This window comes from Odontesthes bonariensis, chromosome 7 (assembly GCF_027942865.1).
Source record: "Odontesthes bonariensis isolate fOdoBon6 chromosome 7, fOdoBon6.hap1, whole genome shotgun sequence".
In the NCBI taxonomy this organism is placed as follows: Eukaryota; Metazoa; Chordata; class Actinopteri; order Atheriniformes; family Atherinopsidae; genus Odontesthes; species Odontesthes bonariensis.
Window position 1 is genome coordinate 21,287,503 of NC_134512.1, and position 25,861 is coordinate 21,313,363.

Consider the following 25,861-nt stretch of genomic DNA (forward strand, 5'->3'; position numbering starts at 1 on the left):
ACACATTTAAGCTTACTATCTAAACGTAAGCGTCTAAGAATAAATAAATAAATGCATCTTAATGCTTTAGCGTTTAGTCTCAAATATTTCTAAAAAGGTGTTCAACTGCATCGTCGTTTTGAAGGATGTTGTTCAGCTGTGCTACTATTTTAAGATATGCACGTGTTTTATATCATTTGCCCACTCGTTTAAGCAAACCAGCGGTGGCAATACATTTCTGAAAAGTTTTTAAACTACACTGTCTTAGATTACTGTACGAAACAGCCATCTCACAGAGCCAGTGACACAACCATTACGACAGTGTCGCAAATCGTGCTGGAATTTTTTTTTTTTTTTTACCGGTTGCTCCATGGAAACACACTCACAGCAACAGTTTTGGTTACACTCTTGGGTAAGTTTGTTAACCTCGCCGTTAAATGGTCTAACTTGTGTATCTCTGGTCGTGCAGGTAAATGTTCTCAAATACGCACCAAGTTACATGTCAACGCTTAACGTTAACGTAGCACTTTTGCTAACGTTAGCTTAGCAAGCGAACCAACTGACTAGCTCCCATAAACAAGTGCAGACACCCAACAACAGCCGCTAATATCTGTTTGCCGATTACTTTAGCACATAGTTGGTGGTTAGTCCTATGCAGTGATTGTTTCGTGTTGTCCTTTTTGTCAGGGAGCCAACAGCTACGGGCAGCTGGGACAGGGACATGTGGAGGACCAGTCTGTGCCCCGGCTGTGTGACAGCGCTGCACTACAACATAACAAAGCAGTCCGGACTGTCAGTGGCGGCGGGGGACACTCCGTGGTTGTCACTGGTGGGTCTCTGTAAAAAATTCAAACTTCACGGAAGTCATTTAGACTTCAGGAAACACGATCTTTTTTAGCAAATTGAAAATAAATAAATAAATGAACTTTTTGTGAGGTTATGTAGCGCCTCCTCCTGGCCAAATAAGCCAGTTTTTAGTTTTTAAAAACATTTTTTATTACCTTAGTTATTAAGTTCTTATTGTGTTATTATGTCAAATATGCGACCCAGGCCACAAAATATTTGTGAAATCATCTTAACATCATGCGAATTTTGATATCTAAATTTATGCAAATTTCCAGTTTAATTGAGCAGCTTATAGTAGAAGGGGGGAAAAAAAGGAAACCACTTGTGATTTTTATTCTGATCAAATAAAAAATAACATGTTTTCATGTCTGTTCAATTAAATTTGTGGTTAGAGGTAAGAGTGAAGGTTACTCTTTTTGTTAATGACCGAGGCATAATGATGAGTGAATGGGTAGCATAGAAAAATAAGATTTTTCTGTTGATAGATCATTACTCAGTGTTATGTATTTTCATCATGTCTGTGGTATGTATTGTGTTGGACAGAGAATGGGGATGTGTTTGTGTGCGGACAGAATCACAGAGGCCAGCTGGGACTTGGCCACAATGCAGACATCTTAACTCTTCAGATTTGCCCCATCTCGAATCAGAGAGTCACAAACGTAGCCTGTGGTTGGGATTTTACTCTTCTTCTCACTGGTGAGCATTGAGCACAATTTCACACCAGAGGCCTCGTATATAAGAACGTCCTTTGATTTACACTCAAAGTCTGCACTCATACGAAAGATCATTTCAGACTTTATGTTGATGTCTGATTTTACACAGTATTCTCAATGTTAAAGATTAAACTCAGTTCTTTTCAGTCTCATTTATATAGTGCCAATTCACAATAAAGGTCGTCTCAAGGCATTTTAAAGTTAGTCTAATTCTTCAGTCAAATTTGTTAAAACCCAATCCAATTGGAGTCCAATTCATAAAATGTAAATTTATAAAAAAGTTGCGTAACTAAGGAAACCAACAGATCACATCAGATCTTCTCTTCAAATCAGTCCCCCGTCCTGAGCACTCACAATGTGACAGTGGAGAGGAAACCCCCTTTTAACAGGAAGAAACCTCCAGCATAACCTGGCACGGGAAGGGCGGCCATCTGCCTCGACCGGAGTCGAGAGCAAAAAGGGGTCAGCAAGCCCCATAACACCAGGCTTGCTAAAAAAAAGTAGCCATCCATTATTATACTCTTTACCATAAAGAAACAAAACTAAGACTAATGTTAAAGGTAGAGATGATGTCTTCTTGATCAACCCAAACTGGCTGCTGGTTCCACAGAGAGGGGCCTGATAACTGAAGGCTCTGCCTCCCATTCTGCTTTTAGATACTCTGGGAACCATTTGTTCTATTCGGAACTCTGGCTGCAGCATTTGGGATCAGCTGCAAGCTTTTTAGAGGATTTTGTTGGAAAGCCCAGTAATAAAGAATTAAAGCCGTCCAATCTTGAAGTAACAAATAACAGTTTTTCTGCGTCACTCTGAGACAGGATGAGGTGAAAGAAGGCAGTCCTAGAAACCTGTTTTATATGTGAGTTTTGGGACAGAGGCTGGTCAAAAATAACTCAAAGGTTCCTTGCTGTAGTACTGAAAACCAAGGTAATGTCATCTATAGTACATATATAGCTTGACAGTGTCTTTCTGAGGCACTCGGATCCAAAGAGTACAACTTCAGTTTTGTCTGAATTTAGAGGCATAAAATTCAGAGTCATCCAGCTGGTCTAATCAACTGGCCGGGTTGAATCTTGTTTCATAGATAAGTACAGCTGAGTATCATCAGCATAGCAATGAAAATGTATGCCTTGCTGTCTCATAATATTACCTAATGGAAGCATGTATGAAGTCAAAAGTAAATAGCACTGATACTCCACAACTATCTTGGTTGTGTAAGGAAGACTTATTGTTTACGTAAACAAAGTGGAATCTATCAGATAAATATGACTTAAACCAGCCGAATGCTCTTCTTTAAATTCCAATAACATGTTCAAGCCTCTGTAAAAGAATGTTATGATTGATCATGTTATGTCATCATCAGAGGCCAGGGGGAGGTCATTGGTAACTTTCTGCAGAGCTGCTTTTGTGCTCTGATGCACTCTGGATTTTAACACACGTTAGCTCAAGATCAAGGGTATGATGCAGTCAGTAGGTCTGTGTACATTTTGAGTAAAGCCAGTTGAGTCAAATATAGAATTAAAACTGATATTTTGGCTGTCGTTTTTAACATATACATAAACATAAACTCAAATTTAATAATAAATAAATAAATAAATAAACCCTGAGAGTTCAGAAACTCAGATTAAGAGCTAGTTGGATGATACACAAGAACAAACAGCAGTGGTTGTTGTGATTTCCACTTGAAGTGAGATAATCTGAGTCGGGCAGTAAAAAGACCTCAAACTAATCTTGGGTCTCAAACTGATCAGTAACCCTGATTAGAAGATAGCTAACCACTCTTCCTCCTCGGCTTGCAGTTTGTGGAATATAAAAACGTTTAAACAGTTAGGGGAAGTTGATTCATTGATACTAACATGATCCTCCTGCTGCAGCCAAGTTTCTGTCAGACTAAATCAATCAATATGATAATCACCAATCACATCATTTACTAACAGAGACTGTTGATACACGATTTGCACCTCTTGCAGACACAGCCATTATGGGGTTTTGGGAAGTTGCAGAGAAGTAAGACCGCAGCTCTGCATCCTGGCTTCAACCCTGGGGTGTCGTGGGTTTTGATGGCTGATTAATTATCTTATCTTGCTTAACCCATTTAGGCCTAAAACGCCTGGAAAAGAATGCCTGTAAAACCTATGGGCGATTTCAGAAAGACCCCCTAAAACCTGAAGTTTTTCTGGAAATTCAGCAATTGTGTCAACGCCTACTAAATGATTGATTTCTCAGCCTCTGTATGAGATAGAAACAAAATTCAAAAAGTATTTGAGAGCTTACACCTGTGGCTTTCTTTGGAAATTGACTTTATTTACATACACCTTCACGATAATAGAAAATGTAAAAAGTAAAGTGCAGGAACAGCGCTATTTTCAATTAGAAAACAGTAATAAAATAAAATAAAATTTAATTTTATATTTAAATTATTTATTTATCTATTTATCTATTTATTTTATCGCCAGTAATCTCTTCATACTGGCAGCACAAGGAGCCCATACACATTCCAATAAACGTTTTCATCTCCGGCACAGTTACGTGTGACCACCTTGCCATCTTTGCTTGAGCTGGAGTCTGAAGTACCTGGCCACTGTATCTATTCGTCTCGGAAACGAGATGCGCCCAAAGCTCCTCAGTAAAAATATGATTAAATGCCTGCAACGATGTGGCATCTGCAGGTAAATCGACTTTCACCCCTGGTGTGCGGTTGAAATCTCTCCGTCGATTACGGTGGTAATTGTCAGTCTTCCACTCATAATTCAAACCCTTCAAAATCATCCTCAAACATATGTGCTAGCCATAAATCTCGATCAATTGGGCCAGCACGTTCATCAGCATCATCAAAGCCAAGAAACTCCTCACAATCCCTACCGTCTGAAATGTCTTCCCACTGAAAGTCCTCCATGCTTGTTCGATATAACTTAACTTCAAAACAATGACACGAGGAACATGACGACACTCTCACGTGTCTATTATAATGCATTTAATTGGTGAAGAGGTCAATAATTGGTGCAAAACAACCTTATACATGAAAAAAGACGTGCACGCTTTCCAGGCCTTAAAGGTAGAATAACGCAACAGCGCCCCCGGCTTTAAAGGTAGAAATGCGGCAATGCTTTCCCGGCCTCAATGGGTTAAGCAGGCTCCAAGAACTGCATTTGCAACTTACACACTTGTATTTATAAACTTTAGAGTAGTTTAAATTGACGTAAGCTGCTCTACGGTTTTCATTTATTTGACAGCAAAGTCATCGTGATTCGATCAGAACGGTTGTAGAGAAAACTTTGCTTTGAGATAAGATCTGCAAGGTTTTATAGATAAATACTCTCTGTGATTTCCCGTTTGAAAGTGAAAACTGGCTTTGCTTCCATACTTTGTACAGAGTTGTGTGTCAGTTGGAATATTTTCTTCACGTCTTTCTCCTGTGCAGAGGTGACTCATAGGACATGATGACATTTGATTTATTCTCAAGGGAATTCTTTCCTGTCGTAAAAAAGAGAATCTTTCTCAACAGACTCGCATTCCAAGAGATTAAGACTGTTTCAAAACCATTAAAACGCTTGAGGGCAGGTTATTTATGGCTTGTTTTTTCCACAATCTCTGAAGTAGAACATAGCTCAGAAACTTTACAAAAACAAAGGTTGAACATTTCAGTGTGTTTTGTTTACAGACATTTTCTTTCTTTCTTTTTTTTTTTTTGGCACAATAACAGATAATGGTAAACTGCTGGCATGTGGCTCCAATGCATTTGGACAGTTGGGTGTTGGACAGGCAGTCACACACACTGCAGCTCTACTATCTGTTGAGGTGAGCACACGATAAGAGTGTAACTTATCTCTCATGAAGCTGCAGTCTTTATAGTTCATCATGTTTATGTTGTAAATCTTACTTGAGACGTCTACAAACCACACTTCTCCTACTGGTCGGTCTTGTCTAAGCAGATGCTATTGTGCTCTTTGTTTTTAAGAGTCTGAAGGAACCAATAGTGAGTGTCGCAGCAGGACTCAGGCACTCCCTTGCTGTTGGTGGTAAGGTGTCACCAAGGTGTTTGTTTTGTCTCCCATTTAGCTGTCAAGCCATGAATCTTGTTGTTATGTTTGACTTTCAGACTCAGGTTGTGTCTATCAGTGGGGAACTGGTCTATATAGTCATGCCAAGAGAGCTCTCAGTCCACACCCAGTTCCATCTCACCTCTGCTCAAAGGTTCCCGGGCAGGTTCCAGGTAACATACATTTGGCAGAAACAATAACAGATATCAAAGTATTTTAGGTCTTGATTTATTCCTGTTGTCACTGTTGATTTAAAGATATGACAGATTGCATATGTCTGTGCTGCAGGTCTCGATCAGCAGAAATCACATCTGGTAACAGCAGGCTCAGCACACTGTGTGTGCCTAACAGGTACGCCAAGAAGAAATGGCTTCCAAACTATTCAGGAAGCTGACTTACATTCACAAGAATTATTGTTTTGAACCTTTTGAACCAACTGGATTGCTTTTTGGAACAAGTGGGACATGCACATAAAAGAGGCTTCAACCATAAAGTAATAACAGTTATAAGTACTACATAATGCATTTTGCACTGCGCTTTCTTTAAGTGTGTTGTCTTCATGCTCATATGTCATCTCTTGCCTCCTTTCTGTCCTGTAATTTGTTGACCAGTTCCTCTCAGTTACTCTTTGCTGCTGCTTCTGCTGGATGAAGAGTAATGTTGCCTATGTCATGCGTGCAGGAGAAGGTGATTTATTTCTGTGGGGAAGCAACAAGCACGGCCAGCTGACCACCTCAGAACCCTTCCTGCCCTCTCCCACTCTCCTGAGACGATCTCTGTTGAGTGGAGAGAAAGTTGTGAATGTATGGAGCGGCTGGACACACATTGTTGCTCAAACAGGTGCACAAAAGTAGTTGCACAAATTGTGTCCGAGAGGCTCACCAGATACTGGACAGTCGCTGTATCAGATCAATCTGTTGTGAAACCGTTTCAGAGAGTGGCAGAGTGTTCACATGGGGCAGAGGAGATTACGGACAGCTTGGCCAACAAGCCTCAGCCAGTCGGAACACAGAGCTGCAGTCAGCTGGCTCTGTAGTGGAAGGCAGCGGCCAGACCAGGGAGGCATGTCTCCCTGCAGAGGTGAAAGTCCTCCATGGAGCAACGCAGGTAAGATATCTCATGGTTTGATACCTCTGGAGGTGAAATCAACCAAAGTATTTTGATTCCCAGAATTAGTCTGTACCTCTTAAATCTTGTTTTATTTTCTATGGATGTCAGCTTTGTGTTGAATCTGACATGTGTGTAGCAGTCCAGCAGGGGGCAGCAGACAGCCAAAGATGAAAACGGTGACTGAAGATTGTTTAGAATGTGGATAAACTTGATGCCCCTTGAAAAGAAGTGCCTTTATGAAATGCTTCAACATATCCTGCATGCAGAGCACATCAGTGCTCATCCAGCGTGAAGAGTGCCACATGCATTTAGCGAAGGCAGAAGTCTCTTCAATAATTTGTGAGCATGGATTGCTGCAGCTAACCTGAATGCATCAGAGGAAGATTAAAAGAGGAAAATTACATCAGTGGTTGAAGCCAAAAGTGAGATGAATAAGCTGAGAGGGCTATAAAGCTTACCCTACTTTCCAACTCTGCAACCACAATGAAAACATTTAAAAAGCTGTCGTCACTTTATGAGGCGTACACATATTTGTCAGAGCTAAGTACAATGTCAGTAGTTCAACAGTTGGTAGGTGTTTTTCTGCATTGCCACAGGTGTGTGCTTTATTCCAAAACTTGCCTCATCAAAGCAGTTCAGTTAGAAAAAAGACTCTTTGTGCAAGACAGCAGTATTTATTTATTTAGATATAAATAGAATCAATACGCTCTGCGTCTCTGGTGCAATTTCTGCTTTGTGTTGTCGAGTGAGCAGTCGTACAATGAAGTGTCTGATATGTTTAAAGAAGACATGATCCCTCATTTCAACAGCGGTTGCACTTCTGAAGGAAATTTGAATCATGATGTCTTGGCACAGTTAATTTTATTGAATTTGTAGAGGAGGTCATTTCACAGAGATCCACTCATCCACATATCCCTGCCGGCATAACAATCCCTGGATAATGCCATCTTGAAAAGGTCTGCTTTCAACACGTGTTTCAGATCAATTTTTCAATTCTTTTCTCTGTAGATCACCTGTGGATCAGAACATAACCTTGCCATTGTAGGTAAGTGTACACTCTCAATGAAACGCTAACATTTTCTCGGCGCTTCTCCTCATTTTTTGGTCACATAATACACAATTCACAACTGCACTAGAAAGACAAATCAAGGAGAGGATTAAAAAATGGGAAGAAATCGGTAAATTAAGCCCCATCAGACATGCACTGCTTAATAATAATCGTACAACAGCCGAACATGTCGGTGTGGAGTCTGAATGAGCAACCTTGTGGCTTTCTCGTAACATATTTTGCTATGGCAATGGTACTGGGTTGGACCTAGTAACACTTACATATCATTTTTAACACTGCACTGCTCTGAACCACCACGGTTGTCTTAATGGATATAACGGTGGGTTAGTTTGGGTTTATTTATCTTCAGCTGTTCAGAGGAATGTGATGAATTAAGTAATTAAAGAAAATAATTAGCAACACTATCTAAACTCTCCTATTCTAATATTTTCTGTACAATAGTTAGCTGCAGCCCCTAAGCATTATTTTACAGTATCGGAGCCAAACTGTTTAAAAGAGTTTCAGCTGCTGCTTCTGTTCCGAGTGAACAGCAACTTCATCCACCGCCCCCATTTACTTCTGTTTGGTTCAGCACAATGCAGAGTGCTTGTTAGGCTGATTTTCTGGCACAAAGAAATTTTGTGAGAGAACAGTTACTCTAAAAGGGCTGAGACAGAGGAGACGTCGGGTAAAATAAGAGAATTGTGTTTTTATTGAGTCGAGAACTGTGCTTTTGTTACTCTGAAGTGGTTCACTTAAACCCTCACAAGTAAGAATTATCACACTGATTGTTGAATGAGCTTAAACATATAAATATCATATGGGAATTTTCTGTGCTGCTTAAATTCACAACAGATATGCTTTACACCACCTCAGGGCACTTAGCAGGCTAATGATTAATTCTTACGCAGTATTACATGAAATCTTTTGACTACATTTGGACTTTTGTGCTATAATTCACTTCATGTTCTGGCCAGTCTGCTTGAATTGCAAACATTGCGTGAGCAGCAGCTCTTTCTATCACTGTTTGGATGACGATGTGAGGAACATTAATGGAAAAATTAGTGTGAGAGCTAGTGACTGAAACGTGAGATGTTTCACATTGTGTGGCATGACCCTCTGACCACATGAAAAGGAATATACCTAAGGGAAACTAGCCTGTCTCTTGGCACAGAATAATTAGTAGAGGAACTGTCTGATATATTTCAATCAAACCGCAGTGTGAAAGAATAATCCTAGTAAAGCTTAAGATGAATTTCTGAGGTCAGCTCATTGCTTTTGCATCAGGAAGTAATTACAGCTTGAATAGATGGGTATCAATGACAGAGGCGATTACCCGAACAGGCTTGCAAAAGAGCTGAATTAACCACACACACAGTTACAGGCGTGCTGCTCCTGTCAGTTCTTTCAAGAGCATTTCCCTCTGTCCACATAAGAAGTGAACATGAAGACTGCAGTCAAACGCAACCCCCTGACTACTAAAAGAAAACGTCTGTCTCGTAATTTCTTATCTGACCTCCAAATGTGCTTTTATTCTTTCCAGGCTTGGTCAATCTCTCCTGCATTTCCGTAGTTTCAGCTAACAATATGAAACATTTAATGTGAAACAAGTCTTTCACATTAAAGTTTAAACACTGACCCAATTTTTTACATCGGCATGAATAAAAATATCTAAGATGAACACTGAAATACAAGCTTAAGGTTCCATTAGAGAGAGAGCATTGAACATTGCTGGTGTTGCTACATTACAAGCATCCATGCCACCCACTTTCAATGTTCTGGCCAGCTGTCAAAATAAGGATAAAGCACATGCCATAATACACAGGGATCTGTAATGAGTGTCCATCATTAAAAACAGTTTTTGAAAGTACCGCTCTGTACTTTGTGAGGTTCAGTTAGAAGATGTGAAGGCAGGACCATGAGAGGTAGGACTCCTGTGAACCTCCAGCACCTCACGCCTCTGCCATGCTCTCGTCTCTTTCTCCTCCTGACACGAGCATGGTGGCAGGAACGGTGAAATAGCAAAGAAGGATCGGAGGCAGAGACCTGAGTGCTGCTATTTCTGGTGCTGAAGTAGGTCAGGTGGAAAGGAACGGAGAGCATCGCATGCTGCTTATGATATCTGTTGCCTGCTCAGCCCATGCCCATTCGTACCTGAGCAAGTGCTCCCCGCGTATGAAATTCATCATCGGTGGTCAGAGGTGGTAAGTGTCCAAACACTCTGTGGGATGAGCTCATCCAATCTGGGGAAAAATTCTTATGTGAATACTTCAACTTAATGGGACTAAAGAAGTACTATCACCTTAGATTAGGTCTTATTTAATACTTCTACCTGCAGAATCATGCAAGTAAGGCTAAAAAAAAGAGGCAACTCCAGCAGATTGTGCCACTGTGGTGCTGTTAATAAGGTGTGAAATTGTATGCTGTTGAATATGAAAACCAGTGACCGGATTTGTTTACCAGGAAACGGCTTTTGGTTTGTGTTTTTTTTTTCTTCTTTTTTTTTTTCTTAAAAATAAAATTCTTTTTTGAGCAGAATTTTGTGCAGGCACTTTGTTGCCATGGAAACACTGATGTGCTGCACTCCAGTCAGTGGCACCACGAATTTAGCATAGCACCAAAATGAGGCTTTTTCCCCAATGAGCAAGAAGCTTCAACATGTCCAGTACACCAAAAAAAGAATGTTTACTAAACACACTGAACTAAAAACTGCGGCCCACTTATGGAACCACGCAGCACCTTAGAAACAGGGCTTTGTGTGTGTGTGTTTGTCATGCGTTAGCTGTATCTGGCAGACTGTCACACTGACATAAGCTGCTGGCATGATGTCTTGGTCTGTCAACTGATGAAAACATATGAATCTATTGGCGACTCCGAATCTTTGATGCTTCTGATTTGCAGAGACAGGCTGAGACCACAGAAAGACAAAGAAACCACTTGATGAAATAAATGAGAAACATAGCACGAAAGACACACGACCACTGAATGGGGAAAGCTTGAAGATGTGTTACCCTTGAGAAAGCAAGCTCTCTTCTGTTTCCATGGCAATGGAGCCTATTAGGTAACTGTGTTGCCATGGCACGTGTCTCCTCGGTGATGCAGACCTGACCACACCCACCAACAAGCTCACCAGCTGTGAAGAGCAGGGAGGCTTCATAACTGGCCAAGTGTCAGTATTTTGATCAGAGAAGCTCTTTGTGCGGATTTGTGTCTTCTTGTTTTGTTTTTTTGTCTTCATTGTGGGTTGTTTGGTTTTTTTCCCCCCACCCAGCCTTTTTTCCCCAGATTAACAATTTTAGACTACATTGGACACTTGTGCTGTCTTCTCTACGCCCTGTCTGCCTCACTGACCCATGACCCCTCTCTTTTTCAGGGGGATGTCTTCTCTCATGGGGCTGGAATGAACATGGAATGTGTGGAGACGGTTCACAGACCAATGTCTCTCATCCTCGGCATGTTTCTGATCTGAGACCTGTTCTCATTGGCTGTGGAGCCGGACACTCTATAGCACTTTCTGCTGCGACAGCTGATTCAATTCAGAAATCTGACTCCACTTGAGGAACATTGGAGCAGGAAGATTGTTCAACATGACAATTAGAAGCTATAAAAACAGAACACCACATCACTGTTTTTAGTAACTGATTGGTGCTTTGTAAAAGCCCACATACAATCAATTTAAGTGCCCTTGACTGTGCAATAACTTTCACCTTTTAAAAGGTCGCCTGAGCTACTTTAACAGGTCACACTTCAAACTGCTGTTGTCATAAATATTCTGGTGTGAGTAGACCCTGTTTGAGTTATGCTTCCTGTGGCAGAGGCCATCATTTCTCCAACTAGCCTGTCACTTTGATGGACATGAAAGGGGAGATGGCCGTGCCTTTGGCGGTCAGTCCACCTGGCGTGTTAGCTTTGCAGTTTGAAGATGCTGTGGATCATGTGAGGGATGGACTGGACTGATGCTTAAGCTCCATCTTCCCATGTCAGTGATTTTATTGCTTTAATCTTGAGTGTCAAGAGGCAGTCAATCCTTGTACTTAATGCCAAAAAAATCTCTGTCAATCTATGATTTACTAGTTAGAAATACAGGAAAGTAGCTTTATTCCTTTCCCAAAGATCTATGACTTATTTAGTCCTTTTGTCCGTCTGCGTCATATTCTTTAATCTGCTGTTTAACTTATTTCTACCACTTCCATACCGTCTTAATTTATACTGGAAGAAACTTATCGACCGCCTTTGACCCTGCCTACATATTTATAAGCGGGAAACAGCCGCAGTGCAGCACCTGTGGACTGACGGCATCTGTTAAGCCAGTGCCTTGGTCAAAGGCAATGACAGGGCGGAAAAAGGCTCATGTGGTTTATTTTTTTAATCTATTGTGGTTTATGTAAATCAAATGTGGGAAACATCTCCATCACTAAAAGGTATTCATTTAGGGGAAATTAAAGAGCCTTTACCAGGATTAGGTCGGAAATATAGAATAAATCAACACTCGCTGAAAACTGATTATTTCTATGTTTTTTTTTTATTTATTACTATTTATTGTACAAGTCTGAACTGTGTTGTTCAAAAATGACACACAAAAAAAAAAATCCCTAAACAGCAAACCAGTCAAAACGATCACTGAACACCTCATTGAGATAACTAACCACAAAATGCACGGTGTTCGAAACACACCTCGCCTTAACAGCTGCTGTGTTGTTGTTTTCTTAAGGTTTTGTGTTGAACAATGACCGGCGCACTGTCCACCTCACCCCACCCCCCCCCCCATTTGTGCTCAGCTCTGTTGGCAGAATGAAATCTGCTGTACCTGACTACACGCAGGTCTAAACAAGTTGTTGGCAGTGTGTTTGCAGTTGTTTGGTAAAAAGTTGGTCCCTTCTTACTAACTTTTCCACACAAACAATCAGTCTGTACTTTGCACTCAATGGTTGTTCTTTGAGCTTTTAAATAGGCATGCTCAGTGCTTGACTTCAGAGGCTGATCCAATCGGGGGTCCTTATGGTATCTGTGTGCTTTTGAGTGCTGAACTGATGCACGTTTTCATTGGCTAGTGACTGATGACTTAAATAAAATGTAATTTTGGTAATAAATTGCATAACAGAGGCACTTGTCCAGTATGATGATGATGATTTGGCATTAGTTGCTATTACTTACTAATTTACCAAACTGCAAATGTTAAGAAAGATGAAATCAAATAATAGATGATTGTCAATTCAGTCATTATTGTACTACATAATAATTCTCAATGTTTGAGCTGTGGTAATACATACTTTACATATAAGCTGTCTTTTGAGTACAGCTGTAATATTTACCAGCTGAATTATTTACATTTCCTGGCACCACAGCTTGCAATTTTAATGCCTCCCTATGACGAGGTAAGAGTGGAGCTTTTTTTGTTTTTTACCTGACCCCAATTTTTTTGTTGTTGTTGCTTTTGGTGAATGTTGTCTCTTTGATGACTGAAAACATGTCTAAGGAATGTTCACTGGTGCAAAACAGTGCAAAAAGGCTACAAAGATATGACCATGACAGTGCAAAGGTAACAATTGGTTTTCAGCTGTTAAGTCTGGCTGACATGAGGAGTGACAGGTTTTTGCTGAAGGGTGTGCGACTAGGTTAGGAGCAACATTTTTTTTTTTTTTTTTTTTTCGCTTCAACAGAAGAAGCACACAAACATTTGATGATCACTCAAAGACATTGGTACACACAACTTCAGCACACAAAAAGCGTATTTACAGCACTGGCACACACCAAAAAATGCACATAAATTACAACACAGTAACCAGTCACAGATACTTGGCTACATAAGGCTTGACAACAAAACGTCCTCAGTGCTACATCTATGCTGAGTTTGTGATGTACAGCTTGTCACTGTCACACCCATTTAAAAATACTAAGTAATACACACAACAATGCTACAGCACTATCAGGTGGGTGATGGGCCATTATGGGTCATACACATAGTGGTTGGCACACCATGGTTCATAACACAAACTGACTCTGTTGGTTGTCTGCTCCGGTGCTGTCGTTGGGTCTCTATAAACATATAAAAAACAAAACAGTAACAAAAATAAATTATTACACAAATTATGTTGAGCGGTGGCAATGATGGCGATGATGGAGGGTAAAGAAAATGTGCTGTTAGTTCCTCATGGTAAATGGTGGGTTTACCATGTAGTTCCCATGCTCAGCCAAGGCGTCAGACACCAAAGAACTGTCTGAGTGCAGAGGTTGGAGTCTGGGTCGGGTTAATAAACATGCCCAAATCATGCTGCGTTGTACAGGTTGATGTAATAGTAGTTCAGTCATTTTCATGCGTTTGTATACTTTGCATCATGCTCTCGCAGTTGCCTCGTTTTGGGAAAGCTCTTTCTGAGCCGACACAGAGGGTCAAACAGCAGGTGGAAACACCAGCAGTAAGCCAGTGGGAAAGGAAAGATGTATGTATGGGTGTGCTGTTGAATAAAAACGGAGTCTAAACGCTTGTTGTGTATAAAATTTATTTCATGCAAGGACTTGTATTTACATTTCTTATTTTATTTTACTTGAATACTTTTCTTTTGCATAAATGTAAAATACATGCATTTACCTTTCCCCAAGTAGACCCACATCAGATACTAAGTTGTATTGTACTTTTTTTTTTTAAACCCCATTTAAATTGCATGACCATATAATTCACCTGCATCTCTTCACATTGAAATCTTCACAAAGTTTTTTTTTTTAAATATATAATGTCCATTAATTACCACAAGAGACATGACCTGAAATGTAAAACTCTGTTCACTGAGAATAAAAACAAACCTTAAGATGAGTTGCTATAATTACTAAATCTTCTTCTAGAAATGAACAAGTCTGATTGGTTGACATAAACATTTGATAAAGTGCCCTGAAAAGCTTGTGCATAATTATTGGGATAGTATCAATACATGTAACAGTATTGAAGTGTTTGAATCAACAGATGTACATACAGCAGTAGTCACTGTAACATCTGGTTGATCATAACACAATCTATTTTGGCTCTGTAGAGATGCCTGGTCCCCTTTTAGAATATGTTGTGCTTTGTTGTTGTTCTTTATTTTCTTTCTTTTTTCTTTTTTGCGTGGCGCTATGTATCCCTCTCAAGGTTCAATCCAAGCATGTGTTCACTGGTGCGACGACGTTGACCAAGAGGGCAGTTTTACTGTAATAAAGAGTATGAGGGTGGTGCAAAAAGTTCATGGTGCCCCTTTATAAAGTGAAGCTTTTGTTGTACTGTCATGAGCATTGTATAAGGTGCTACACTGAGAGCACTAATGTGATATCATGTCAATTTATTCCTCACTTTTACTGTGCCTCACCAGGAATGAAGGCACCATGTTTTTTGTTACGGTAACATCAATTTAGCAGCACAACAGCTACAGAATGTGCTGCAGATTGTTAATACTGTTTAAAAACCCATAACAGCCTTTAAATACAGTGGCATAAAATCTGTATATGCTCACACCAGCATTGATTGGCTTTGTGACAGATTTGTCAAGTTAAATAACACTATTTTAGGTGGATGCCCCCATCAAATAAATGCAAGAAAATGAATGCATTAATTTGGGGAAAGGCAAAGAATGGCAGCTACATGAAAATCTGAGTCTCTTGTAAAGCTGTCTCAGAATGCATAACAATGACAAAGCTTTTGAAGCTTTTCAAAGAAAATTTTTTTTGTTTTTGTTTTTTCTAACGGGTACTGCATTACAGTTAGCTTCTTGATTATCAAAATTTCTCATGCAATTCATGCAAATGAACAGTTCTAGTTCTGTTGACATTAAATGTATTCATCAATGGCATCATAGGAATTTTCATCATCTCCATATTGCATTGGACATCATGATCATCCTGTTCAAAAAATGTTGTAATGGTCACTCAGCTAACATCGAGTCCTTTCTGGATTGCTCTTTCAGAAAGCCAACGTCTCTATTTTGCAACGTACAAAGCACTTAAGAGTTGCCTTAACAGCTTTCAGATATGTTTAAAAGCCATGTATTATCAATGTCCAGCATACTGTTAGCAGGGGGTTACATCTCATGAAAATATATTTCCAAAAATTGTAAAAAGCAAATGAGATAGAACTTCTTCATAGTTGAGTATGTGAGATCAAAAGCAACAGAGCAACAGGCAATGATGTAAACACAGGAAAGAGTGGAGTTAGCCTGCAGTAGAACAGTGCTTTGTCTGCAACTGAGGTGACCCATGCAGAGAGACATGAGCCAATGTTGTCTACACTAGGATATGATGACACACCCAAGGAGAACACTTGGGAAGCTTAAGAATAAGCACAGTTGAGATACAATTTTCCATGAAAATAAAGAAAAAATGGAAAAGAAAAAAAAAAGCAGGCGCGAAGGCAAGTGTCAAAGCAAAATTTGACAACAAAGATAAGAAGAAGGAGTGTGGACTGGCCTTCCAATGGTATTGTGTCTGCTACTCAACCATGCTACATAATGGATGGGATGGGAGAATGTGAGTGCTGCATTAGACAGGGTGGACTGCAGGGCAGGGCGGACACTGAGGACACTCCAGAGGCATCCCCGCTCATGCCAGACATGCTGTTAAGGCTCCAAGGCTTTTCATAACCTTCAGTTGAAAAACAGAGAACGTTCTGAGTACACCGCAGCACTGAATCCGTCACAAAATGTTTTGATGTTCCTCACTGCTAACACTACACCTGTTGCTTTCTTGTTTTTGTCTCCAAAGAAACAGGTCAACACAGGCATGAGACAGAATATTATTCTCCATGCGTTGAGTGCATCAGGAGTACAACAGCATGCGCCGGGTGGTACTGGAATGGTTTGGAGTCGTACACTGTGAAAAAAACTCACAAAAGGTAGGCACCTCAGGCAGGGAATGTATACTGTATATGTATAATGCTACAGATAGAATTTCATACTGTGTGCTGTATACTGCATACAGCTTTTCTTACAGGAACGGTTTTGAACATTAATATCAAAATAGAATCTATTACCTTTTTTAAAATTTTGAAAAAAATAACTGAATTTTGGCACGTTATATTAGTAAAATTTGTGATATCTAACTTAAGCGGTTCTCCTTTTGTGTTGTTCTCCATCACCATACTGATAGCACCCATCAGCAAGACATTTCATGCACCGTTATGGTCAAGAGGAATGCACTCGTGAGTCAAGATCCCAAATGGTGTTTTTTCATTTAAAGACATATACATACATGATACACGTGTAGCACACAAATACTTTCTTAGGCAAATAAGACAAAACATTTTACTTTGTGTAAATCTCGAAAATAGCTTTCTTACTGGTAAATAAATAGGGGTTCTACATTATGCATGGTATCAAAAAATATATTGTGTCGATGTGAACAATCATTTTTTACATTTGTGGTGTGTGTGCTTGGCCTTAACATATGCTTTTTTTTGGTGGAATATGTACAATCCAAAGCAGGATGATTTAAGAAAAGCAGCTGCTGTGAAAGTGTGTGAAGGTTGTAGTAAGAGGCTTGTTGTTGTGTGTTTGTGTGTGTGAAAAAAACCTGAGGTGTAACATTTAGTGAGTCAGTGCCTCTGGGGGGCCTGTGATTGGCTGTTACTGTACGTACCCCTCCTCACTCTGCCCCCTGTGTGGTTTGGGCGTTCGGCAGTGGTGACCAGGAAGCAGGGCCGCTCTCTCTCACTGGGGCTGAAGATTTCCTCTGGAGATATGGCCTGGTCTATATGTGGGCAGTCTTCATTGGCCAGAGCTGCATTAGCTGCCTCACCATTCAGCTTGGAGTCTTGAAATAATAAGGAAAACAAAAAAACAAAAACAAACAAACAAAAAACCTTGTTTCACATACTGTCATTTTCCCTTTTAAAGCTTTTGATCTGTTAAAACAACATATCCTTTACACCTTGTTGCACACAGGGATTAACCTGTATGATAATGTTGGCTGCATAGCTACTGTCTGATGTTTACTTCGCACTCCTTTGAGGATGTTCTGTTTGAAGCTGAGTTTTTTTTTTTATTTCCTTTAGCATAAACTGTACCACAGCCAATATAACTTTATACTAACATAACCAGAGGGGCATTAAGTTATGCCACGATCTACTAATGTTGTTCTTAATATCACTAATGCAGACCCTCAGTATGTCTTAAGAGAGAGGAAGAGTGAGTCACTGCATTAAGAAGGGCAAAATCAATAACAAGATTACTCAGGGTCTGCCACAGTCTCTTTATTGTCCTGTTGAGAGTCAAGTCTGCTTTTCATTTCATATTTTCATTGATTGTTGTCAGAAGGAAATTTATTTGTGCGATCTCGTGCCTGAGTCACCAGCTGACTGAAGTGTGAAAACACAGTGAAACCTCTGAATAAAGATACGGCTGCCTTAAGAGAACAGAGAAGCATTAAGACACACATTTAGTTCTTACCTTGAAATTTTATCTCGAAAACATCGTCATGGGGAATGGGGCTCGGATGCTGGGAGCTGATGCTTGACTTACAGTAGTTAGGGGATCCTGGTTGGGGCGCCCGAGGGATATGCCTGGTTTTTTTCTTTGGTAGTTTCTGTTTTGCCATGGCCAGTGAGTAATACATTCCAAAGTTGTTGACAATCACAGGGACGGGCATGGCAATGGTCAGCACTCCTGCCAGGGCGCAAAGTGCTCCAACCAGCATGCCAAAGGTCGTCTGAGGGTACATGTCTCCATAGCCAAGGGTAGTCATGGTCACCACAGCCCACCAGAATCCAATTGGGATGTTCTTGAATTGTGTGTGTTCGCTAGCTCGTGGGTCATTAGGGTTGGCTCCAATCCGTTCAGCGTAGTAGATCATAGTGGCAAAAATGAGGACACCAAGAGCAAGGAAGATGATTAGGAGAAGGAACTCATTGGTGCTGGCCCTCAGAGTGTGGCCCAACACGCGCAGCCCCACAAAGTGACGGGTCAGCTTGAAGATACGCAGGATCCGCACAAAGCGGACAACTCTCAGGAAACCCAGCACGTCCTTAGCTGCCTTGGAGGAGAGTCCGCTCAGGCCCACCTCCAGGTAGAAGGGCAGGATGGCCACAAAGTCGATGATGTTGAGCGCATTCCGAATGAAATCAAATTTATTTGGGCAGAAAGTTATTCGCATTAGAAATTCAAAGGTGAACCACACCACACATACGCCTTCGATGTAGGTGAGGTAGGCCGCAGTCTCAGTCTCCTGGTAGGTGTTAATCACTGTCGTGTTGCCCACCTGCTCCTCCTCAGTGCGGTTCATGATTGGGTTGAAGGCCTCATGGGTCTCCAGACAGAAAGTGGTGATGGACACCAGAATGAAGAACAGTGAGGCCAGAGCTATCCACTGAGCAGGGAAATATAGAGGGTGCAGATAAAAAAATTAGAAGAGGGGGGGGGGGACAAAGAGGAGAATGAGCACAGTAACACATGCAGTGTAATGAAGCTTGACAGACCAGCAGCCATTCTTAGCAGGACAAAATGCAATTTAATCTATTATCTCAGACAATGGCATCTAGTGTAGTTTGACAGCGACACTGACACGCTTATCCCCATGTGTGTCTTTACGCTGAAATGTCATTGTAGAAGGAGCAATCAGTGCGAGCTTGCTCTTCCCTCTCTCGTCTTTTCTGTATCTCAAGGTCACAACATTTCCATGGGTGTGCCACATGCAGAATTGTAAAGAGCCAACAGCAGTAGCAGAAGTAGCAGCAAATAGGGCATTAGTGTCAACCCTCCTGACTAAATTTAACTTGGGTTCTTCCCTTCAGCACCCTCGCCACAGTAGGTCTTCCCTATACAAGGTCATACTGTCCAAATGATCAACTACTGGGAATTGATGTGAATTTAGAGAAACCCATATTTCCCTTAATGGCAAAAAGTCTTCCTCGTGTATTGATCATGTGATCAGATTTCATCCCATTTAGGTTGTTTCTCATTTCTGATGCATACTACATGAGTGTAACAGATACACCCTCCCCTGGGTATTCCCTGTGATATCTTCCTCTCATGATGCTGTGCTGGTTTATACTATGTCTTACAAGTCAATGTTTTTACTGTAATTTCGGAGAAGAAAAAGTAGTTACAGCTGTGAAAAGGAAGTGCACCCTCTTTCAGTTTTAAGGTTTTATGTGTCAGGACATTTAAAAAAAAAAGAAGAAGAATTATCAGGTCTTAAAACAAATCATATTTAATCTCAGATTAACAACAACAGATGGTGTATTACAACATGTTTTATTTGTTAAACAAACACTAAGACAAAATGTCTCTCACATTGTGGAGGAATTCTGGTCCACTCTTTTTTTTTTGCAATGTTGCTTCAGTTCATTGAGGTTTGTAGCAGTTGTTTATGCACAGCTCTCTTAAGGTCCCACCACAGAATTTCTATCAGGTTGAGGTCTGAACTTTGATTGGCCCACTGTGACACCTTGATTCTTTTCTTTTACAGGCATTCTGTTGTAGATTTATTGCTGCGTTTGTCCTGTCATGTGACCTAATTTCAGCTAGGCTTTAGGTGTTGGACAGGTGGCCTCGCATTTACCTCTGAAATACTTAAGTTTGCAGAGAATTTCATGGTTGACTCAATGACTGAAGGGTGCCCAGATCGTGTGGAGTCTGAGATGTAGCTCCTAAGGTTTTTTGCAGTTTCTCTGAGTATTGCACGGTCTCACTTGAAGGGAACTTCCTGGGACATCCTGTACCGGGTAGAGTGGAAGCTGTTTCCCACTTGGGAACAATCTGTCTCATTGTATAATGATGGACTCTAAATAGTTTGGAAATGCCCTTATAACCCTGCCCAGATTGATGGGGAGCCATAATTGCTTCACTAAGATGCTTATGTCTCTCCTCCTTGACACTGTGTTAACACACCCCTGAATGGTCCATACCAGCAAACTGCAATTTTATAGAGGTGATAACACGTGTTCAATTAATTAAGGGATTTTTAATTCTCAGCACATGGCTGAAATTGACCCTCTTAATTACTATAGAAGCAGTGAGGGTGTAGATAGTTTTAAATGCACTGCTTTTGCATTTTGGTTTATTTTTTATTAAAAAAAAGAAAAAAGATACATGTATATATATGTATATATAATTAAATGAAATACATTTTTTAAAAGAAGATAGTAATCACAATCATAAATGTCATGTTGTTATTCTGAGGTTGTATTTGCCTATTTTAAAACCTAAAGGACCAGTTGATATTTTATTATAGCCTGATACAACCTTAGAATTAACAAAGGGTGTAATTTATTTTTCAAATGACTGTATATCTTCAATGTGATCTTCATTGAAGATGATACTACTCATCTACTCATCTACTACTGATCTACTCATGTCAGATTGAAGATCTAACATGAGTAGATCAGAGATGGCCAGGAAATCAACAGGAAGAAGGGAAAACCATCATATGAATTGCAAAAGTCAGATCAATAGCATTCTGTTCTTGCATGAAAATGGGCCGACCTGGTGCCTCTTAAAGCTGCAGTCTGCAGGATTTGTTGTTGTCATACGTAAAGTCCTAATTTTTGGCATTTTAAGAGTTTACATGATCTATCAGAACGCTTGAAGTTGAAAACGGTGACCTCCGTAGTCGCAAAATGCAAGAAATGCTTGTTTTTTAACCGAAAAATAAAAAGTTATTCAACTTCCTGTCCCGCCCCATCAAAACACATGAGAACTCGTGCACGTCTACGTGCACGCCAGATGCGCATACACGACTCCTCATTCATCAACTCACCTGTCATTTGCGATCATGGAAGACACAGTAAGTAGACTAGCCCGTAATGAAGTTCAATAGTCTAGATAAATAAGCGTGGGGACGAGCCTACCTTGTATCGTGCGTGCACAATCGGTGATTGACAGGCAGCAGAGCCCAGCTCGTAACCTGATTGGTTACCTTTTACCGGCGGTCTGCAATTTTGTAAACAAACCTGCTGGCTTTGGAGGGACCTAGCGGGACATATAGGGGACCTAGAGAACTCTTTTTTTTTTTTGTATTGGGGTATTTAATGTACTACTTTCAGAATCCCCGGACAGTTCCAGGCATTATGCTTGAAAAAGAGTTGCAGACTGCAGCTTTAAACTAATGCACAGCAGTGTTAAGAAGCAGGAAGAAATAATGAATGACAACAGGGAAGATGTGATTTGGAAATGGGCAGGTCTGGGCATGAAGTCTTCAGCGTATTCCACTGAGTGGAGGAAACACTGCCTCCTTGGAGGTCACATCCATTCAGAGTGAGGCAGATATGCCGCACAAGATGGAAAACAGGCACTCATTATAACATCTCATCGCTTGTGATTCAGAGCATTGTGCTGAGGAAATCACTGCTGCTTATGAATGTCTACTTCCTTTGCATGTTAGCATAATGGTCCAGAAGGAACAAAGTGTGTTGACTCCCAAACACTGACATCTGCCAGCATTCTTTTTAAAGAATTACTGCAGACATTACATACAAGTTATGGAAGAAATAGAATGCAAAACCATTTTAAAAATATGCTCATAATGCTCAGCTTTTGTCGATGTGAGGCTAGATAGATTTTCTGGCAGTTTTGGAAGCATTAAAAAGTGCTGGTGTTTTGTCAGATTGCATAATAGTCTTGTTTTGTCCACCCCCTCCATGGTATTTTCTGCACAAATTAACACGTACTCCCTACACTTCAATACAATCACCTTTAACCGCACTGCAAACCATTGCATGCTGTTTTTCTTTGTTTTCTAACTGAATTTATTTGTTTTCAAATTTTTTTGTTATTGTAAGTCACACCGAACAATACAGAATTATCAATGACACGGTGAAAGTAATCCTTATTTACAGCCCAAACTAGCTGGAGAGACAGGGGGGTGTAAATCACCAACCATACAAGATCCAGTGTGATAAACCTTCTTTCTGGTAAGATATTTTCATTTTAACTGCCGATGCCTCCAAACACACTGACTCGCCAGCCTGCTGAACATTCCAACCTTCAAACTGTTAAACAAATGCTGCATCTTATCAGCCTGCCTGCTAAATTATGCGTCTTTGTGAAAATTAGAAACAGAGTGATCTGGAGGGACTGTGAGGAACAAAAAATAGTTTGCTCCTTCTTGGCTCATTCTCACTGTAGCTGGCAAACTACTGGCCTATAGTTGTATGCAATGACAAGGCCTTTCCTCTGATGTATCCACTGTGAATAGAGTCTGTAATTAAATCTGAAGCTCACATCTAATTAATCTTCTTGCCAGTCTTGGTGGAGCTCTGTCAGTCTGCTCTTGTCGTGCTTATTGTTGAATGTGGGACATGTCTGAGTTTTCGGCTTGGGGGATTTTTGCCTGCATGAAGAGGGTGAAATTTATAAATAAGTGTGTCCATGGCGGGGTTACCTTTTTTTTTCCTATGCTTAAAAGTAAGAACATGTAAAAAAAAGAATAAAGTTGCTGGAAAGTGGCTGATAACTAATTACAGCTATCAGGCTGCAGCAGTGATCAAAGCAGCATGCAGCAAAGCAGTGATTAAAAAAAAATATATATATATATATATATATATATATATATATATATATATATATATATATATGTATATATAAATTAATCAGAAGGTGTAAAGTAATTTAATTGTCACCAATGAGAGGCAGTACGCCCAGATGGAACATTGCCCATCACGAAGACTAGAAATGTCACCACTAACAGCAACCTCATTTTTGGTCTGGAAGTCTGCCATCAATGTTCTGGTGGTGCCAAAGAGCTGGTTTGATGCTGACCTATTTAGCCACAGAGCCAGTCTACACGGGGATCCCTGTGCCCTGGAAATAACACTTCAAAAACCTGTGAGGGTAGGGAAAAGTTTCTGTGTCTTCCTCTGCAAGACAGAAGAGAGGGCAGGTCATGATTTGCATCTAAATGGTTTTTACACATGAGGTTGTTTTTCTTTCTTTCCTCCTCCATCTTTGTGCTCTCACATCGACCCTACAGAGACCCCTGGGAGTACAATACAAGGTCGTAAAAAGCCCATCAGTCTTTGTTTCACCATCAAGGAGCAAAGGCAAACGAATTCACAAGTGTATGCCTGTTGATGCAGCTTTGTTTCAAATCAATAATAAAAAAAAAATCTCAGAATGCTTTTGTCTTAGTTTTTACCAGAGATCATTCACTACGAGTTCCCTAAATCTGATCAAATTACAACAACTAAAACAAAAATAGAATACAGCTTTGCATTAATAGGTATATTTCTTTAAAAAAAAAAAACTCACCCTTGCATATTTAGAAGAATAAGGGTCTTCAAACAGAGCCCACACACGCCTCTGCCACCGGCTCCACTGGTTACCACTCCTGACATCAGGTGAGTCCCCCTGTGCCAGCCTCTTTGTCATTTCATCTACATCATCCTCACCATGCTCCGCATCTGGCTCCGGATCTTCGCTCCCCAGGTCTAACAGACCTCCCCCGCCGAAACTATCAAGGGCCTCCTCTGCCTCCCGGTGCTGGCGATAAGTCATCCAGCAGCAAGGCTCCACGTCTGTCTCATCAATGCCCCAGAAGGCCAGTTCCTCCTCATAGAGTGGTCCGCAGACATCAGCCGGGCAGTGGAGTTTACCTGTCCTGTAGTAATTAAGGATATGTGAAAAAACGCCAGGGTGGCGGTCGAAGAAAAATTCATCGCTCTTGGCATCATAGTCAAAGTGATTGGGTGCATCAGGCTCGGTCAACCAGGACAATCGGGTGCCAGGTAGGGTGCGCAGGGTGCTGCAGTATGTCTGATGTCTGATCCCTCCCACGTTTATCACAATGCGATCCTTGTCGTCGCTCAGGCCCATTGCGTCCCTTAGGCATTTCTCCAATAAGTTCCCCTCATCGCAAAGGTGAGACTAAGCACCCCTTTGAACCATGCACAGAAGTGACCAGACAGGCGGACTGAGACACTGACGGAAACAATTACGCACAAAACAACCTGTCGTTTCTCACCAAATGGAAAATAAATTAGTGCTGGTTGACACGCGTTGGGCTACATTCCCATTATACCCTGTATTTTTCACAAACACCTGCCATGCAACTGGAGGATCTTGAACAGTCTCGGCTGTCACGCTCTGAATGGTATAGAATCGAAATCCAAAATGCTCGCAGCCAATAGGATCACACTAAGAATGGACGTCACATCGCTTGTTAATCCAAGATGTCGAGATAAAAGCACAAACGCAGGCAAACTTCCCCGTGCCAGCGGATTAAATCCACTTTACCGGATTCACCAGCTTGCTGCAATTGATCAGATGAGCAGGTTTGTGACTTTGACAGCAAGGTGACTGCGGTGGTGCTGAGCGGAAAGCGTCTGCCCGGCAGCTCCTGAAGGAAACTCGGCGCTGCTGTGTTCCTCTGCTGTTGCCTACAGACTCACCTCCTTCACACTCAGCTCAGCCCGCTCCCTCTCTGCATTTGAGGACGCGCCGCCACCACGCAGCAGGTCTTTGTCTCAGCAGATGGATGCTACCCTGCTCACAGACCTTTCCCTGTCAGTCATGCTTTCCTTAACAAGTAATATCCCCCAATGTGTTTGAGGGGAATCCGGTCCTCGCTGCTGATCAGTGATCGAATAAAGAAGATAAAAGATGAGAGGGCGACAGATCTCCTTAAAAACGCCCAAACTGCCTGTTATTCACACCGAGCCCCGCTCTCAAATCAGTGTGAGCATGCCCAGTGGGGGATCTTGCACTTAGCCTGTGAAAACACGCAGTCAAGTTCCCCAATTAAGGTTGTAGAAATTGTGATAGCTGCCCACTTTATTTCCTTATTTATCTTTTTTAAAAATGCCGTCTCACTTAACGCCGTTGCTCGGAGAGTTGTTGTCGGCGAGCAGCTGTACCGGCCAGCAGGGACTCAGCATCCTGACGCACAGCTGGCTGGATAAGGTGTGACCCTGGAGCCATGAACGCGCAGATGCGCCTATAACGAGTAAAGAAAACCACAGTGATCATTTACTATTTCATGGCGACGTGGCTTACGGAAGTAAGAATTGAGTTACTTTGTTGTTGTTGATCCACAGGTATAGCCTCCACTGAGACCACACATGCGCTTCCATGCGAAGAGACGATGCAATATTTGCGCAACTCTCATGTCCTGTAGGCTACTTGATTCTTGATATAATTGAGGCCTCTGCAAGTTCGTCACTTGCCAGCAGATGG

At 41.1% G+C, this 25,861-nt stretch overlaps 2 protein-coding genes across 7 annotated transcripts; one reads left to right on the forward strand and one right to left on the reverse strand.

Annotated features, from left to right (window-relative positions):
* The first annotated feature begins 336 nt into the window (after positions 1-336).
* sergef (secretion regulating guanine nucleotide exchange factor) lies at positions 337-14,424 on the forward strand. The gene is made up of 11 exons (XM_075470031.1): positions 337-391; positions 667-808; positions 1,369-1,521; positions 5,242-5,336; positions 5,497-5,557; positions 5,638-5,751; positions 5,867-5,929; positions 6,260-6,418; positions 6,513-6,685; positions 7,697-7,733; positions 11,110-14,424. Exons 1-11 carry the CDS (start codon positions 350-352, stop codon positions 11,292-11,294), a joined length of 1,224 nt encoding a protein of 407 aa, XP_075326146.1. The 5' UTR covers positions 337-349; the 3' UTR covers positions 11,295-14,424.
* On the reverse strand, positions 9,240-25,712 carry kcnc1b (potassium voltage-gated channel, Shaw-related subfamily, member 1b). Of its 6 annotated transcripts, XM_075470029.1 has the most exons (5): positions 23,939-25,709; positions 18,143-19,058; positions 17,334-17,507; positions 13,736-13,772; positions 9,240-9,979 (listed from the first exon to the last, which is right to left on the reverse strand). In XM_075470029.1, the coding sequence occupies exons 1-5, from the start codon at positions 24,500-24,502 to the stop codon at positions 9,922-9,924; spliced, it is 1,749 nt and encodes a 582-aa protein (XP_075326144.1). In that variant the 5' UTR covers positions 24,503-25,709; the 3' UTR covers positions 9,240-9,921. The 6 variants fall into 6 exon arrangements, 5 of the variants coding, with proteins under 5 accessions (XP_075326144.1, XP_075326143.1, XP_075326142.1 ...); XM_075470028.1 differs by lacking the exon at positions 13,736-13,772 and having other exon boundaries at positions 23,939-25,710; XM_075470027.1 differs by lacking the exon at positions 9,240-9,979 and having other exon boundaries at positions 9,986-13,772; positions 23,939-25,710.
* Between the last annotated feature and the right edge of the window lie 149 nt (positions 25,713-25,861).

Bases quoted from the DNA above. Each gene is read 5' to 3' on its own strand.
- sergef (XM_075470031.1), top strand. From the start codon at position 350: ATGGAAACACACTCACAGCAACAGTTTTGGTTACACTCTTGG. The intron at 1,522-5,241 runs GTGAGCATTGAG...GCACAATAACAG, and splicing joins TTTTACTCTTCTTCTCACTG to ATAATGGTAAACTGCTGGCA. The intron at 5,930-6,259 runs GTACGCCAAGAA...TCATGCGTGCAG, and splicing joins ACACTGTGTGTGCCTAACAG to GAGAAGGTGATTTATTTCTG.
- kcnc1b (XM_075470026.1), bottom strand. From the start codon at position 24,502: ATGGGCCTGAGCGACGACAAGGATCGCATTGTGATAAACGTGGGAGGG. The intron at 19,059-23,938 runs GTGAGTTTTTTT...TTCCCTGCTCAG, and splicing joins ATTCTTCTAAATATGCAAGG to TGGATAGCTCTGGCCTCACT. The intron at 16,341-17,333 runs GTACGTACAGTA...TTTCAACTGAAG, and splicing joins AGGGGGCAGAGTGAGGAGGG to GTTATGAAAAGCCTTGGAGC.